Below are 14,464 nucleotides of genomic sequence, written 5' to 3'. Positions count from 1 at the left end.
TTCACCTACTTCACTCTTCACCTTTCTCTCTCTCCCCCTCTTTATTTTTTGAATTCTCTCTCTCTCTCTCTCTCTATATATATATATATGTGTGTGTGTGTGTGCACAGGCACGTGTGTATATCCACAAAAATATACTGAAGAGAGAGGAAGGAGGAAATGTTGTGAGAAAGTGAGATGGTCTGTTGTAACTGAATGGAATTTACTTACATGTAAAGTAAACCGAATGTAAAGACAAAAGCGAAGCAAAAAGCATTTCACACAGAGAAACAGCAAACACATAAATCACAAAATAAAGAAAGGAAAGTGATAAAATAAGACTTAACCTAGAATAATAACAAAAATAAGAAAGAAATAGTTAAAACAGAAATTCATGTTAAAATGTCTGCTGCATCCCAGTGCAAGAGAAAATGAGAATTGTGATCGTTTGAGGTTAGTTGCTAATACAACTATCAATCAAACAATATTTAAAACGGTTTAGTTGATGAAGCTTTCCTGTCATGTTGTTTTTGATGATGTTTTGTTGAAGTTGAAGGTAAATGAGGCATGGTGGAAAATATGGAAGGAGCAGACGATATATCGTAACATTAGACAAAGGCACACATTGGCTGACTGACTGACTAACTCAGACAGATAATGGAGGAAATGGTTTTAATGGGGATAATGAGAGTGAAGTGAAAGAGAGATGGAAAGAGATGAAGGGAAGGCAAAGAAATGAAAATGAAGGAAACGGATGAAGAGTGAAAGAAAGAAGAAGGTAACGGAGAAAGAGAGAGAGAGAGAGAGAGAGAGAGAGAAGAATGAAGTAAAAAAGGAAATGAGGGAGAGGGTGGGGGGAAGAAGAGAAATGGAGAGAATAAAAATAAATAAAGGGATGAGAGTGAAATGATTTTGAAAGAGAAAGAGATGAGAGAGAGAGAGAGAGAGAGAGAGAGAGAGAGAGAGAGAGAGAGAAGAATGAAGTAAAAAAGGAAAGGAGGGAGAGGGTGGGGGGAAGAAGAGAAATGGAGAGAATAAAAATAAATAAAGGGATGAGAGTGAAATGATTTTGAAAGAGAAAGAGATGAGAGAGAGAGAGAGAGAGAGAGAGAGAGTGAGAGATAAAGAAAGGGAACTGAAGATTGAGGAACTAAAAATGAGAGTAAGACAGAGAGAGGGGAGACAATTAAACGAAAGAAAGAGTGAATGAATGAATGAGAGAAAGAACTGAGAGAGGGAGTTTGATGAAAGAATGGAATGAAAAGACAGAACGAGCAGGCGCGAGGGTGAAAAGAGAAAGAGAAAGCAAGGGAAGGAGAGGTGACATAATTGGGAGAAAGTAAAATTGAATGAGTAGAAGAAGAAATGAAAAAGGGAAGAGAAGAAGGAGGTTAGGTGTGATGAAGAAAGAGAAAGATGATGAGAGGCTGAAATAGCGGTACGGGGAGAGGGATGAGAGGATAAAGAGTGCAGTGGCGATGGAAAGGAGGAACCGATAGAAAAGGGGTGGGAGGTAGATTAAAAGAAGAGCTGACAGAAGAGAAAGGAGAGGTGGAGATTGTTAGGAACGACAGAGATATATTGTATAAAGTGGGGGGGGGGGAGACAGGATTGGGATGAAATGAAGAACTGAAGGAATGATAGAAGAATGAAGTGAAGGAAAATGGTATAGGCTGACAGAAAGATGGAATAAAGGAGGGACGGAAAGGAAAAAAACAAAAACATGTCATTGAAGCTGATAGAAGTGTCTGCATGGAAGTTTTGTGTTATCTAATTCTGTACCTCATTGGTTTGATTTTTGTTCAAATAGTCTTCACCTTTTGTCTCTTCAAAGATACAAGCACTAATAATATTCTACGCTTCACCCCTTCCCCTACAAAAATTATCCCTGATCCCTGTGACTAAGTGAAAAATAATCAATATGACCCGGAGTTGTCACTCGGTCCATTATTGTATTGACCAGAGATATGTTAGGTGTGTTGCGTACACCTGCCGACGACGGCAAATTCATGCATACATATTAGATTCACTCAGTAATTTAATCACAAGAAACAATTTTTGCGTGTGTGTGTGTGTGTTCTTATGAAATGCAACAATGTGACAGTTGTTCTGAGGTAGTAGTGCATATCCCACTACCTGTTGTATCAGGATATGACACTGAAGGGATGACGGGTTACTGGGAAAGTAATCAAAATAATAGCTAATGACCGAAGGCTGAGCAACATTCCACTAGCACCATATATCCGTGAAGATATATGCATGAGTTCACTAAATATTCTTTATAATCATTCTGCTGTTGCAGTATTATTAATCTACTAATAATGTTTCTAAATTTAATAAGATACACTAAAAACACAGATTAAGTATGTTATTTTTAAGTGATAATTTAATACTTATGTTGGCAGTTTTAGCAGAGTAGCATAATGCACACTTTGTGACAATGATCCCCATACGCTACTGGTATTGACCATAAGCTAAACTTATGCTGTGTAACTATGAATCACACTTATTAATTATCACTGATCATTGTACTATTTTTCCTTTTATATTGAAAACCATTCATCTCGGCTCTCTTCTTCTGGTTGTTGTTACATTGTCACTGACTTTAACACGCACAATTTGTAGTTTTCCCTCAATTTACAACCTCCTAGCTGACTAAATCTACACTGATTTGGAAACCACCATCAACAGATCAGGCAACAGCCTCTAGCCATTCAAGATGGCTAATTAGTTGAATCTTTACTTTATAAGCTGTGAATTTTTCCGAAACTTTTCAATGAGTGTAATGAAAACAAACCCTTTAGTATGTTTCTTATACATCTCACCTGTTGACAAATTCTACAAACAAGTGGCTTTAAGAGTTATCCTACACATAAAATGCAAAGCCATCCATCAAACATCAGCCAGCGTTTGTAAGAGTTAGTCACCATTATTCACTGAGCACCAGACATTTAAAATATGAATTATCTAAACAGTTATGGTTAAGTTGACCTGCATTGGAATTGAACTCAGAAAGGGAAGGGACATAACTAAATACCACAAAGTATTTTATCTGATGCCCTTCCGACCCTTTCATCCACTACCCTAAATCATTTGTTATATTGCAACTGAGCAACTGAAGTGAAAGATGAAAACTAATGCGGACCCGAACAAAGGCCCTACCCTTGGGATTTCCCTTAAACTGTAGCCTTTCCGAATGCTAACATGTCAACCAAAATAGAGAAACCCATGTGTTGCTTGGTAGTAGTTTTAATTGATTTAAACGTCTGCTAAAAAAAAAACGACTGGGTAGCAGAATGTGTAACGAAACTCAGAATCAAAACCTTGTTAGCCTTGTACCAAGATGTAAACCAGAGCACATCAGACGGCATCACCCTAATTGTCAACCAATTATATTTCAGCCCAGTCATTCGATTGCAAGTTGTCTCGTGGATTTTCCATTATGTTCCTGTCAAAATTAGGTTATGAATGTAATTGCATGTCACGATAAAGCTAAACATGTCGGAGATCTGTGAGAAGTCAAGTTTCTTGGTCGCTGTTCTGTCCTGCATGGCACCACTTTTGGGTCTGCTGTAGGCAATATGTTTTTTTTTGGTGGGGTGGGGGTGACCCTTAGGTGGAAAACTGAAGGGCCGCTCTAGGCAGCACACTCTCTATGTATGCTAGTACCTGGGCTAAGAGAAATCATTTGTTTACCACGGACGTGTAATTTCCCTTCCTCTCATAACATGAATAAGTAACTATTAAATTCCTAGTCAAAAGCACAACATCTATAGCTATCTCTACTGGAAAGCAGAAAAACTGGCCCCAGTGAGTACAATTGTAAATATTGTCAAGTAATGTGTAAATAAATGGTCAGAGAGAAAAAAAAGGAAGAAATCTTTGATGGCTTTGGTTATTTTGGAGGAACAGCCGAATTCAAACTTCACTAATCAGCTAACCACAATTTTTCACAAATAATAACCATGAAGATTTGCTGTTGGATTGAATTATTAACCACCATTGGTCAAGCTATGTGAACATGCATTGGATAATGACCAACCTATGAAATTGAAAAAAAATGTATGTTTGTGATAAATATTTGGGTATGGCAGTAATGGCTAAACTGTATACACAAAGTATTATAAAGCTGTACAATACATATGTGTTTGAGGCAAATCAGAAATTTACAAGATTTGTAGAAAACCTGTAAGTTTTTAATGTCCCATACCAGGACATCTAAATTCCTTTGTGACATCTTATGCTTTCTAAGTTGATTAGAAAACGTCAAAACTAGAAAATAAATGAAAAACCTAAGAATAAAAGAAGTGAAAGAGCAGATGAAAGCGTTGCAGCTAAATATCTTGCTGCACAATAAAAAAATAATCAAGGAAAATAATTACTATGATCATCAAATTTTCAACATTCCTGAAACCAGTCATTCATCTAAAATAACCATCAAGAACCTTTTGTAAAAAGTGAAGCATCATAACCTCGTTAAAAAGCATTAAAAAAAAAATCACTTAACCATTGGGAGGGCTTCAAATCTAAACCAATGCTTATTTGTTGAATAATGATCCAAAGCCTTTAAAATGTTTCAATAACTTTTAGTCATTCAGCAATCAAATAAAAAGACTTGGATTACTTTGATGATTGCCTCATGTCGCATTTTTGCAGGAAATTGAAAGTTATTGCAAGAAAAATGATTTAACTTTGCAGCTCTTTTACTTCCTGATAAGAATACTTCCAGTCTTCTTGACTCAGTGATTTTTGTATTAATGTGCTGGTTATATTTGTACCACGACCAGGACGACGGAACAATGGCTATGACCTGTTGTATTTGAAAAACTTTCTCACAGGTAATACTATAACCAAGAAAGTGCTTTTGGATAAAGATGATATTGAGCAAACAATTGAAAATATTCACAAATCATTAGAAGTGACAGCCAGTTAGCTGTATGGGTGCGGTCTGGCAGAATCTTCTGCCTGAATGCGATAATGAATTTAGTGGCTTTAAAAATCCAATAAACGAAGTCATTAATGAAATTGCTACCATTGGAAAAGAACTCAGCTTTGAGGATATTGATTCGGGAGATGTTTATGAATTGTTGGCTTCACTTTCAAAAGACTCAAGTGACGATAGTCTCGTTGAAATCTAACATCAGTAGGCATATGTAGAAGTGGGGGGTGGGTGTAAAGAAATATAAAACATCTCAAAGAATGTGAATATTTCCGGCCAAACAACTGTTAATAGATATAGATAGATGTCAGTAGAAATATACTCGTCCACCAAAGTTTAACCAATCACTTCGCTTATTATTGCAAAATGTATACAGAGAAGACAAAAAAAATTTTAACGAATCAACTGGGTCCTGATGATTTTTTTCTAAATAATTTACAGCTATTCCGAATTGTTATCTTTATTATTTTCTAAAATTAATTATAATTATTCTTATTGATAAAATATTTAATGATCATGGGAACAGTGAAGGAATAACTAATAGAGAACACCCATGATAATGCTATGAATGATTTCAAGGAAATGTTAGTATTTTTTGGTGTGCATAATTAAGGGAATGTGAATACCTTTTACAGTTGTAGGGAATCAAAGATTTTCCATTGACATAACTGACAACAGACAATATTTTTTCTTTCCTTTTCTAAATAATAACAAAAAGCAAACATATTTGCTGTAGCCCATAACATATTTGCTGTAGCCCATAACATATTTGCTGTAGCCCATAACATATACATGGTAACACTTCCAATCAGTTAAGATCAGAATCCTTGAGAGCCAGTGCCTGGTACTGCATCAGGGCATTTATTACTATTATTATTATTATTATCATCATCATCATCATCATTATTATTATTATTATTATTATTATTATTATTATTATTATTATTATTATTATTATTATTATTATTATTATTATTATTATTATTATTATTATTATTATTATTATTATTATTATTATTATTATTATTATTATTATTATTATTATTATTGTTGTTGTTAATTCTGCGTCCCCTTCCTATTAATCGATGACTCACTGATCTTCTTTTGATTATTGAAATACTAAGCTAGCCAGAATCCCATGTGATGTTCTGATGAAGTGACAGCCAGCATTATAATTATCCCCCTAATCAATCAATCAACCAATCGATCAATCAATCAATCAATCAATCAGCCAATCAATCATTGTGTGCGTGTGTAAAATAAAACTGAATCACATAAGGAAGAAATAACTAGCGGTATATCTTTTTTTGTATGATTTCATATCATATAATCCATTAGCCGTCCATTCCATGAATACATTAATTTCAGGTTCTGATGATTCTGTTCCTTCTCTTATATATTTTACATGAAACAAATATAAATATTTATATATTTATTATTATACACAGATTTATTCAGACCAATGCCTTCAGTTTGGTTGTTTAATCACAGTAATTCAGTTGTTGTTTTCTCCAACCTTCTTCAGGTGCTTGTTGTATTGAGAAACGACCCCAGGATATTGGACCGAATGAACTGGAATCACTCAAATAATATAGGCATATCAACAGAAGTGTGACCCCTTCCACGACTTTGTTTCCTCATAACTTTCTAAAAATGCATATTTTTTTAATGAAATTTTTCAGAAATGAATTTTGGGGGGAAAATCTATAAAGTAATTTTTGCGGAGGAATTTCGGATATTCTCCCCATTCCCGACTTTATTTCCTTCTAACTTTCTTGATAATGAATGTTTTTTTTTTTTGTTTTTTTTTTTTAATGAAATTTACCTGCGATACATTTTATATGGTAATTGCAGCGTGGAAGGTGTTTATAAGCCATTTAAAATAACACACAAAGATCGTTAGATTCACTTCAACATTTAAATTTAATTTGTCAAAATATTTTCGTTGCTTCGAGACCGCGACCTCTTCACTGACAAAATTCCGTGCTGCACCATTTTATATGGTGTAGCGTATATTATGCGGAGGAAAATATTGGTTCGATTGAAGTCCCATTCGTTATAGTTGCAGTGATATCTGTCTATGCTGGAGTTAAATATAATCGTATGATCCAAACAGACAGCATAATGGCTGCTCCTTGTTGTCATCCGAACGAGAAGTCTTTAACAGTTGTAAATTCACTCCAAACACTCGCTTCTGATTGCAACAGGATGCTGAAAACGAATAATAATGCAGATAATTATGGTAATTAAAATATGGTTATTATAAAAGATTCCAAATTAATGTCTATAAAAATTTTTAATAGAAGAACCTGTGAGATATGTATGTGCGTATCAAATAATTAACATGTTTATAATGAATGAATGAATGTTTAAGTAGAAGTTGCTTATATACTTAAATACGAGAGGCGTATGTTTAGTTTGGACACTGGTCTAAATTCACACACCCAAATCAGAGAGACAGCAACATCTTTGCTTACTGTTTTTCTTTTCTTCTTACAACAGATTCTGTCTCCATCCCTATCAACTATTTATGTGACAATATTAAAAAAACAAAAAACTTAAATCCATTCATTAATTGTAAGAATAGGTTATTTGTATTAGGTGTACGTATTTTTATAACTATATATATATATATATATATATATATGTTCTCTATGTGACCTGTGTGTTTTCTGTGTTCTGTTTATGTTCTGTTTCTCATTTTGTCCACGTTTTTTGTAACGTCCTGCACCCAGATATGCATCTATATATGCATGTAGATGTAGGTATGTACATACATGTGCGTATATATGCATATACTCACATATTATTTGTATTATATACATATATATATATATATATACACACACGCGCGCGCTCACACACGCACACACTTTATTCTTTTCTTCACTTGTTTCAATAAGTGGACTGAGACCATGCTGAGGTACCACCCTCAAGGGTTTAGTTGAACAAATTGATCTAATTGCTTATTCTTTTAATGTCTGTTACATATTCTATCGCTTTCTTTGGCCGAACCGCTACTTTATTGGGACGTAAACAAACCGACTGTCTCAGTGCTGTGGGGACCAATATAAAGACGCGCACACACGTGCAGATATATATATATATATGTGTGTATATGTGTGAGAGAGAGAGACTGGCCTTCCATATAGTTTCTGCCTATCAAATTTACTCACAAAAGTTTGGTCAACTCGGGATTATAGTAAGAAGACACCTGCCCCAGGTGTTGCGTAGTGGGACTGAAACCAAAACTGTGTAGTTGCGAAACGAATCTCTTAACCACATACATAGCCATGCGTGTACGGTTCCAATATCCACGTGGTGTTGTGAGACGTGTGGCACGTTCAGGAAATCTGGAAAAACAATTTAAAAATCCACTTTTATCCTTTACTTGTTTCAGTCATTGGACAGCGACCATGCTGTGGCACTACCTTGCAGGGTTTTAGTCGAACAGTGATAATTATAAGCATTGCTTTACTGGCACTTGTGCCAGTGGTATGTGGAAAACAATATTCGAGCATGGGCGTTGCCAGTGCTGCTGGACTGACTCCTGTGCAGGTGGCACGTAAAAACACCATTTGAGCGTGACTATTGCTAGTATCGCCTGACTGGCCCTCGTGCTGGTGGCACATAAAAGCACCCACTACACTCCGGGAGTGGTTGGCATTAGGAAGGGCATCCAGCTGTAGAAACTCTGCCAGATCAGATTGGAGCCTGGTGCAGCCATCCGGTTCACCAGTCCACAGTCAAATCGTCCAACCCATGCTAGCATGGAAAGCGGACGTTAAATGATGATGATATATATATATATATATATATATACACATACATGACATATCCTCACAGTTGCTGTCTACCAAATTCACTTGCAGGGCAATGGTTTGCTTGGGGCTAGAGTAGAAGGCAGTTACCCAAGGTGCCGTGCAGTGGCAATGTAGCTGAAACCATGTGGTTGCAAAGTAACCTTGTTGAACACAGACTGTGCTTCATGTTTATTGTAATTAATCAGTTATTTATTTATCATGAATATAACATCCATGTACACTTCAGTTTAATATAAATTTTGATTCTACTTACCAATGTAAATATAGTGCTATTGTCACATGTTCACAGTTAGCCAGTAATTTGAGCTGAGTGCTTGCAGCTGCACTTAGGCAGTGCCGTTGTATAAAGTGGAAGAAATAATGGAGTTAAAGTGACAAACAGGTGTCTCTGTAGCATCATGCAGCATACCAAGGGAGTGTAACTTTGACTTGTTCCATTCTCAGTTTAGACCAAAACTGTTAATTAGAAAATTACTATTTGTAAATCTCACAATGAGAGATATTCAGCAACAGTACTTTGTAGTAAAGATTGTTTGCCAACATAACATGGCAGTCCTGGTTTAGGACGAATGTTGCTGTAATTTGAGATTCTAGCATTAGGTAATCATGCAGCAGAACAGAACCCATAACCGAACAGTATGGAGGTGAACTTCTGAAACACACAACCATGGCTACATCTCCAGCTATACCTCTCTCCACACACACATCATCATCATCATCATCGTTTAATGTCCGTTTTCCATGCTGGCATGGGTTGGACGGTTCGACTGGGCTCTGGGAAGCCAGGAGGCTGCCCCAGGCTCCAGTCTGATCTGGCAGTGTTCCTACAGCTGGATGTCCTCCCTAACGCTAACCACTCCGAGAGTGTAGTCGGTGCTTTTTTATGTGCTGCCAGATGGGGCTGACAATGGCCACGATCGGTTGGTGCTTTTTACGTGCCACCGGCACGGAAGCTAGTCAAGGCAGCGCTGGCATCGGCCACGTTCAGATGGTGCTTTTAACATACCACCGGCACAGGGATCACAACTGCAATTTCCATTTGATGTTGATGTACTTGACTCAATGGGTCTCCTCAAGCACAGCATGTCACCCTACGATCCAAGGTACTTTTGAGTGGGCTGGTTATGTGACACTGGTGTAGGTTACAGCTGTGGACTCACTTTATTTGCCGGGTCTTCTCAGTCACAGCATACCTCCAGAGGTTCCGGTCTTTTGTCATTGCCTCTGTGAGGCCCAACATTCGAAGGTCATGCTTCACCAACTCATCCCATGTCTCCCTGGGTCTCCCTCTACCCCAGATTCCTTCCACTGTTTGGGAGTGGCACTTCTTCAAACATATAACAAATTATTAAAAGGTCTTTTAAGATGTTTAACACTGAAATTTATCTTGTATTTTTGTGTTTAGAAAAGAATGAAACTTTGTCTAGATGCAGTCTGATGTGTAATGAAGGATTGTCTGGGAATATCTCGTTGAAACATCAGCTTCAGCTCTTTGCTAAGGTTTGTAAAGATGACTTACATTTTCTTTATTATGAACTTAAATCCATATTTTTTTCAACTTGTTATTCTTGCCATGTCTCAACAATACACTGAAAATTAACTGTTAATATTTTCAGTATACATACATACATTCATTTGTATGTATGTATGAATGTACGTACATATGTATGTGTATTGAAAATCTACATATTGCTTTCCTTGCCTTCATGTCATTAATTGTAGTTTTAATTTTACACCTGCCAATTTCAATAGCTGGTCTCTATCTCTGCCTGGTGTACTTGGTAGGTTCTCTCCCTCCTTTACATTTTCCTCATTCAGCAATCTTTTGTGGCACTAATATGCTTCTTCTTGGAGTCAGTGGGCAGGGGCTCGGGCAAGTGTGCTGCTGTCATTATGTCTACACTTTATACCAACAATGTTCTCATACATTTTTGGCCATTTCCAAGCTGCTTTGGGAGTTGAAGTTGTGAACAAAACTATTCTAGGTTAACATAATTGTTAGGCCAGGTTAGCAAGGGAAACAACTCGGATGTGCTTGCTGTGTTAGTCTTGATAAAAATATTCTTTTCTATTCTAAGCACAAGGCCCGAAATTCTGGGAGATAGGGGTGGTGGAGCAGTCGATTAGATCGACCCCAGTACGCAACTGGTACTTAATTTATCGACCCCGAAAGGATGAAAGGCAAAATCGACCTCGGCGGAATTTGAACTCAGAATGTAGCATCAGATGAAATACTGCTAAGCATTTCGCCCGGCGTGCTAACGATTCTGCCAGCTCCCCCCGCCTACTTGGTAGAAGTATTGCCTTCGTTATTGATTACTGGTTCTGTGGTATTTGGTTTACTGTTTAGAAATGTTTGTAAAAAAACACTGAGTGAAAGGAAATTAATTAATAATTTAATTATAAAGTGACATTGACTGATTAATTCCCTCCCTGTTTCCAGTGGTTCTCATTTTAAAGAGTGTAAGGATTATATTGTGGAACATTTGACTGTTACATTGTGTATATTTATTGAGTTCTAAGAAACTCTCTCACTGGTTAAAACATAGTCAAGATCTTCAATGCTACTTTGCCACGAGAATATGGCGTAGTGGTTAAGAGCACGGGCTACTAACCCCAAGATTCTGAGTTCAATTCCAGGCATTGACCTGAATAATAATGATAACAATAATAACATCGAAAAAATATCTTAAGAATGAGACCCCAGGTTCGAAATTGCCCCAGGACACCTGATGAAGGCTGGAGAGTACATCAGCCGAAACGTGTTAACAACAAACAAGATGAGGACAAATATTCATCAAATGTAAATAATGTACTTTTTAATTATTTGTGAATACATTTATACATCCTAAAGCATATCTACCACATCTTGTTACCGATGATAGCTGTTGTTGGTCTACTGCTGGATGAAAGCCTCAATGTTGCTGTTGCCAACTTTTGGTCCCTTACTTGATGTAACCAGTTAATGGTGGTTCAGTATTTGTTGATTTTGTTATGTTGTATCTTTCTTGTTCTTCCTAATTAGTTGCCATTTCTGTGATGGTTTTTGTTCATTGGTTTGTCTGTTGTTTATTTATGCCTCTTATATAAATTCATGCATTGATAGCAAAACTGAATGTAACTGTGTGCCTATGAGATGTACAAATAAATAAATATAGCTATATTAATACATGTGCATTCATAATGGAACTGAATCAACAATAATGGTGTGTTTGTATGTGTATGTATATATATATGTGTGTATATATATATATACACACACACACACACACAGAGATACATCCATAGCTACATATATACACTCACACACACACAAATACACATGTTAATACACATAGATTTATAGTGGAACTGTTCTTTTTTTCTTCTTTTTCTAAACTGATTTCAGGCTATGCTTGATTTCACTTTTTACACAGAATCTATCCTGACAAAAACAGATTTTCCAGAACATTCTAGTGAAGAGAAGGTGAGAGATCTACTGAGTAAGTATTCCGGACTTCCTTCTTTGTTCTCTCAGATTTATGAGAAATAACAATAACATGTATAATTACACACACACACTCTCTCTCTCTAATAATAATAATGATAATAATATATCCTGCTGTTTATTCAAAGTGATCATTTGTTTCAGAACAACTTGAAAAACCAGTGGAGTTGTGTCAGGAATTGTTTCCTCAAGAACAGGTAAGACAGATAATTCTGGTATTAATTAAAAATTTATTCAATTATCATAATAATTATCTCCATCTTTATTACTCTCACCCACCCTTATACAATGAGGGGTGCCGATGTATCCCCTCTATAACGAGACATCTGTGCTTGTCTCTCTCTCCTACTTTAGCCTTTCAATACCTGGTGAGCTGGCAGAAACGTTAGCAAACCGGGCGAAGTGCTTAGTGGTCACCAGCACGAGGGCCAGTCAGGCGGTACTGGCATCGACCATGCTTGAATGGTGCTTTTTACGTGCCACCAGCATGGGAGCCAGTCAGGCAGCACTGGCCTCTTTAAATTTGCTGGTCTTGTAGCTAAATCACAAACCATTACTGTCATTATCGTATAAAGCAGCAACTTGGCTGAATTGTTAGAGCATCAGAAAAAACTGCAATATCTGTCCCTGAATTTTACATTCTGAGTTCAAATTTTGTCAAGGTTGGCCTTGTTTTTCAACCTTTCTGGGTTTGTAAAATAAGTACCAATCAAGTACTGGGTTTGATGGTAAACACTAGCATCCAACCCTCAAAATTACTGGCCTTGTACTGAAATTAGAAATAATTATAATTATTAGTAAACCTAGAATCTTGAATAATTGTTTTTCTCTCGTTATTCAGCTGTGTGGTAGCTTTCATCCATCACTTGTACTTAGCCCTCCTTCCGCAACAAGTTATTGATAATTCTGTTTTCATATTTAATCATTTCTATACATTTTTTTATTTAACATCGAAGGTTGGTGAGATCTTAGGTGCAGAAATATATGAATGCATCTGTTGGCGCCAGGGTGCATTGCTGTACATGTACTGCAGTACTGTTAACGATGATGCAGAGAGACGGAATAGAACAAGAGACATGTTTGATCAGGTGAGATGGTTTATGGTTCAAATACTACTACAGTGTGTTTAGTTTGATGTGCAGTCAGCCATAGATAAGAAACTTTATTGTTAGTAGAGTCACTGCTTGTTAATTAGCCTGTCCCTTGGTATTTAACATCCTTGCAGAAATGAATGACAAGGAATTTGAATTCCAAACATAAAGAGACACAATCAGATACTATAAAGCATTTAACTTGCCACTCCATCAGCTCTACCATACCATAGGGCATTTAGTCTACCATTCCATCATATTACAGGACAGTTCTGTATTTAAGAGAAGAGGAATTTACATTTGACGGATATTTCTCCTCATCTTATTTGTTGTTAACACAACCTTTCGGCTGATATACTCTCCAGCCTTCATCAGGTTTCTTGGGGAAATTTCGAACCTGGGTTCTTATTCCCAAAGTATTTTTCAATATTATTATTATTCAGGAATCGAACTCGGAATCTTGGCGTTAGTAGCCCGCACTCTTAACCACTACACCATGGGCATATGGTGTAGTGGTTAAGAGCGTGGGCTACTAACCCCAAGATTCCGAGTTCGATTCCTGAATAATAATAACAATAACATCGAAAAATACCTTAGGAATGAGAACCCAGGTTCGAAATTTCCCCAAGAAACCTGATGAAGGCTGGAGAGTATATCAGCTGAAACATTGAGTTAACAACAAACAAGATGAGGATAAATATCCATCAAATGTAAATAATATATTACAGGACATTTAGCCTCCCACACTGGAGAACATTAATCTAGACACATTAGGAAATATAATTGATTAAATAGGATCAGTAGGGTGCTTTTTTTATATCTTAGGTTGATGAAAGAAAACGTCACAACCTCAGTAATAGTTGAACATAGAGAGAAAGCTGTCTCCTCTTGTGTGGCATTTTAAATATAATTTTCATTCTACATATTCTTGAAGTTGACAAAGAGATTTAATGATTTTTTTGCACATTGTGGAAGTAGTTAAAAATCTTTCATCCATCTTTTCTTTCAGAATCTTTTGAAAGGAATTCATTATCTGTCGAAGATGTTTCTGGTGAGAAAATGCCAGGATAATGAGGAATTCCAAAGTAACTGCCAGCACACTATTAATTTAATCAAAAAAGGTAGGAATTGTCTTTTAAACATTT

General features: G+C 36.4%; 1 protein-coding gene across 5 annotated transcripts in view; it reads left to right on the top strand.

The window, feature by feature from the left end:
• LOC106876282 (RAB7A-interacting MON1-CCZ1 complex subunit 1) overlaps positions 1-14,464 on the top strand; it is a 69,608-nt gene that overhangs the window by 53,259 nt on the left and 1,885 nt on the right. For 2 of the 5 annotated variants that reach the window (XM_089359021.1, XM_089359020.1), the window contains exons 2-6: positions 10,147-10,241; positions 12,130-12,223; positions 12,373-12,425; positions 13,185-13,316; positions 14,329-14,440. In XM_089359021.1, coding sequence (XP_089215147.1) covers positions 10,179-10,241; positions 12,130-12,223; positions 12,373-12,425; positions 13,185-13,316; positions 14,329-14,440 — 454 coding nt within the window. In that variant the 5' untranslated portion in view covers positions 10,147-10,178. Of the gene's footprint in view, positions 1-6,939; positions 7,160-8,893; positions 8,915-9,496; positions 9,845-10,146; positions 10,242-12,129; positions 12,224-12,372; positions 12,426-13,184; positions 13,317-14,328; positions 14,441-14,464 lie in introns of those variants that run through there. The other 3 variants (XM_014924775.3, XM_089359019.1, XM_089359018.1) reach the window with 3 other exon arrangements.

Source organism: Octopus bimaculoides, chromosome 10 (assembly GCF_046866305.1).
Source record: "Octopus bimaculoides isolate indiv1 chromosome 10, ASM4686630v1, whole genome shotgun sequence".
Classification (NCBI taxonomy): domain Eukaryota; kingdom Metazoa; phylum Mollusca; class Cephalopoda; order Octopoda; family Octopodidae; genus Octopus; species Octopus bimaculoides.
This window is presented reverse-complemented; position numbering and strand designations above follow the sequence as displayed.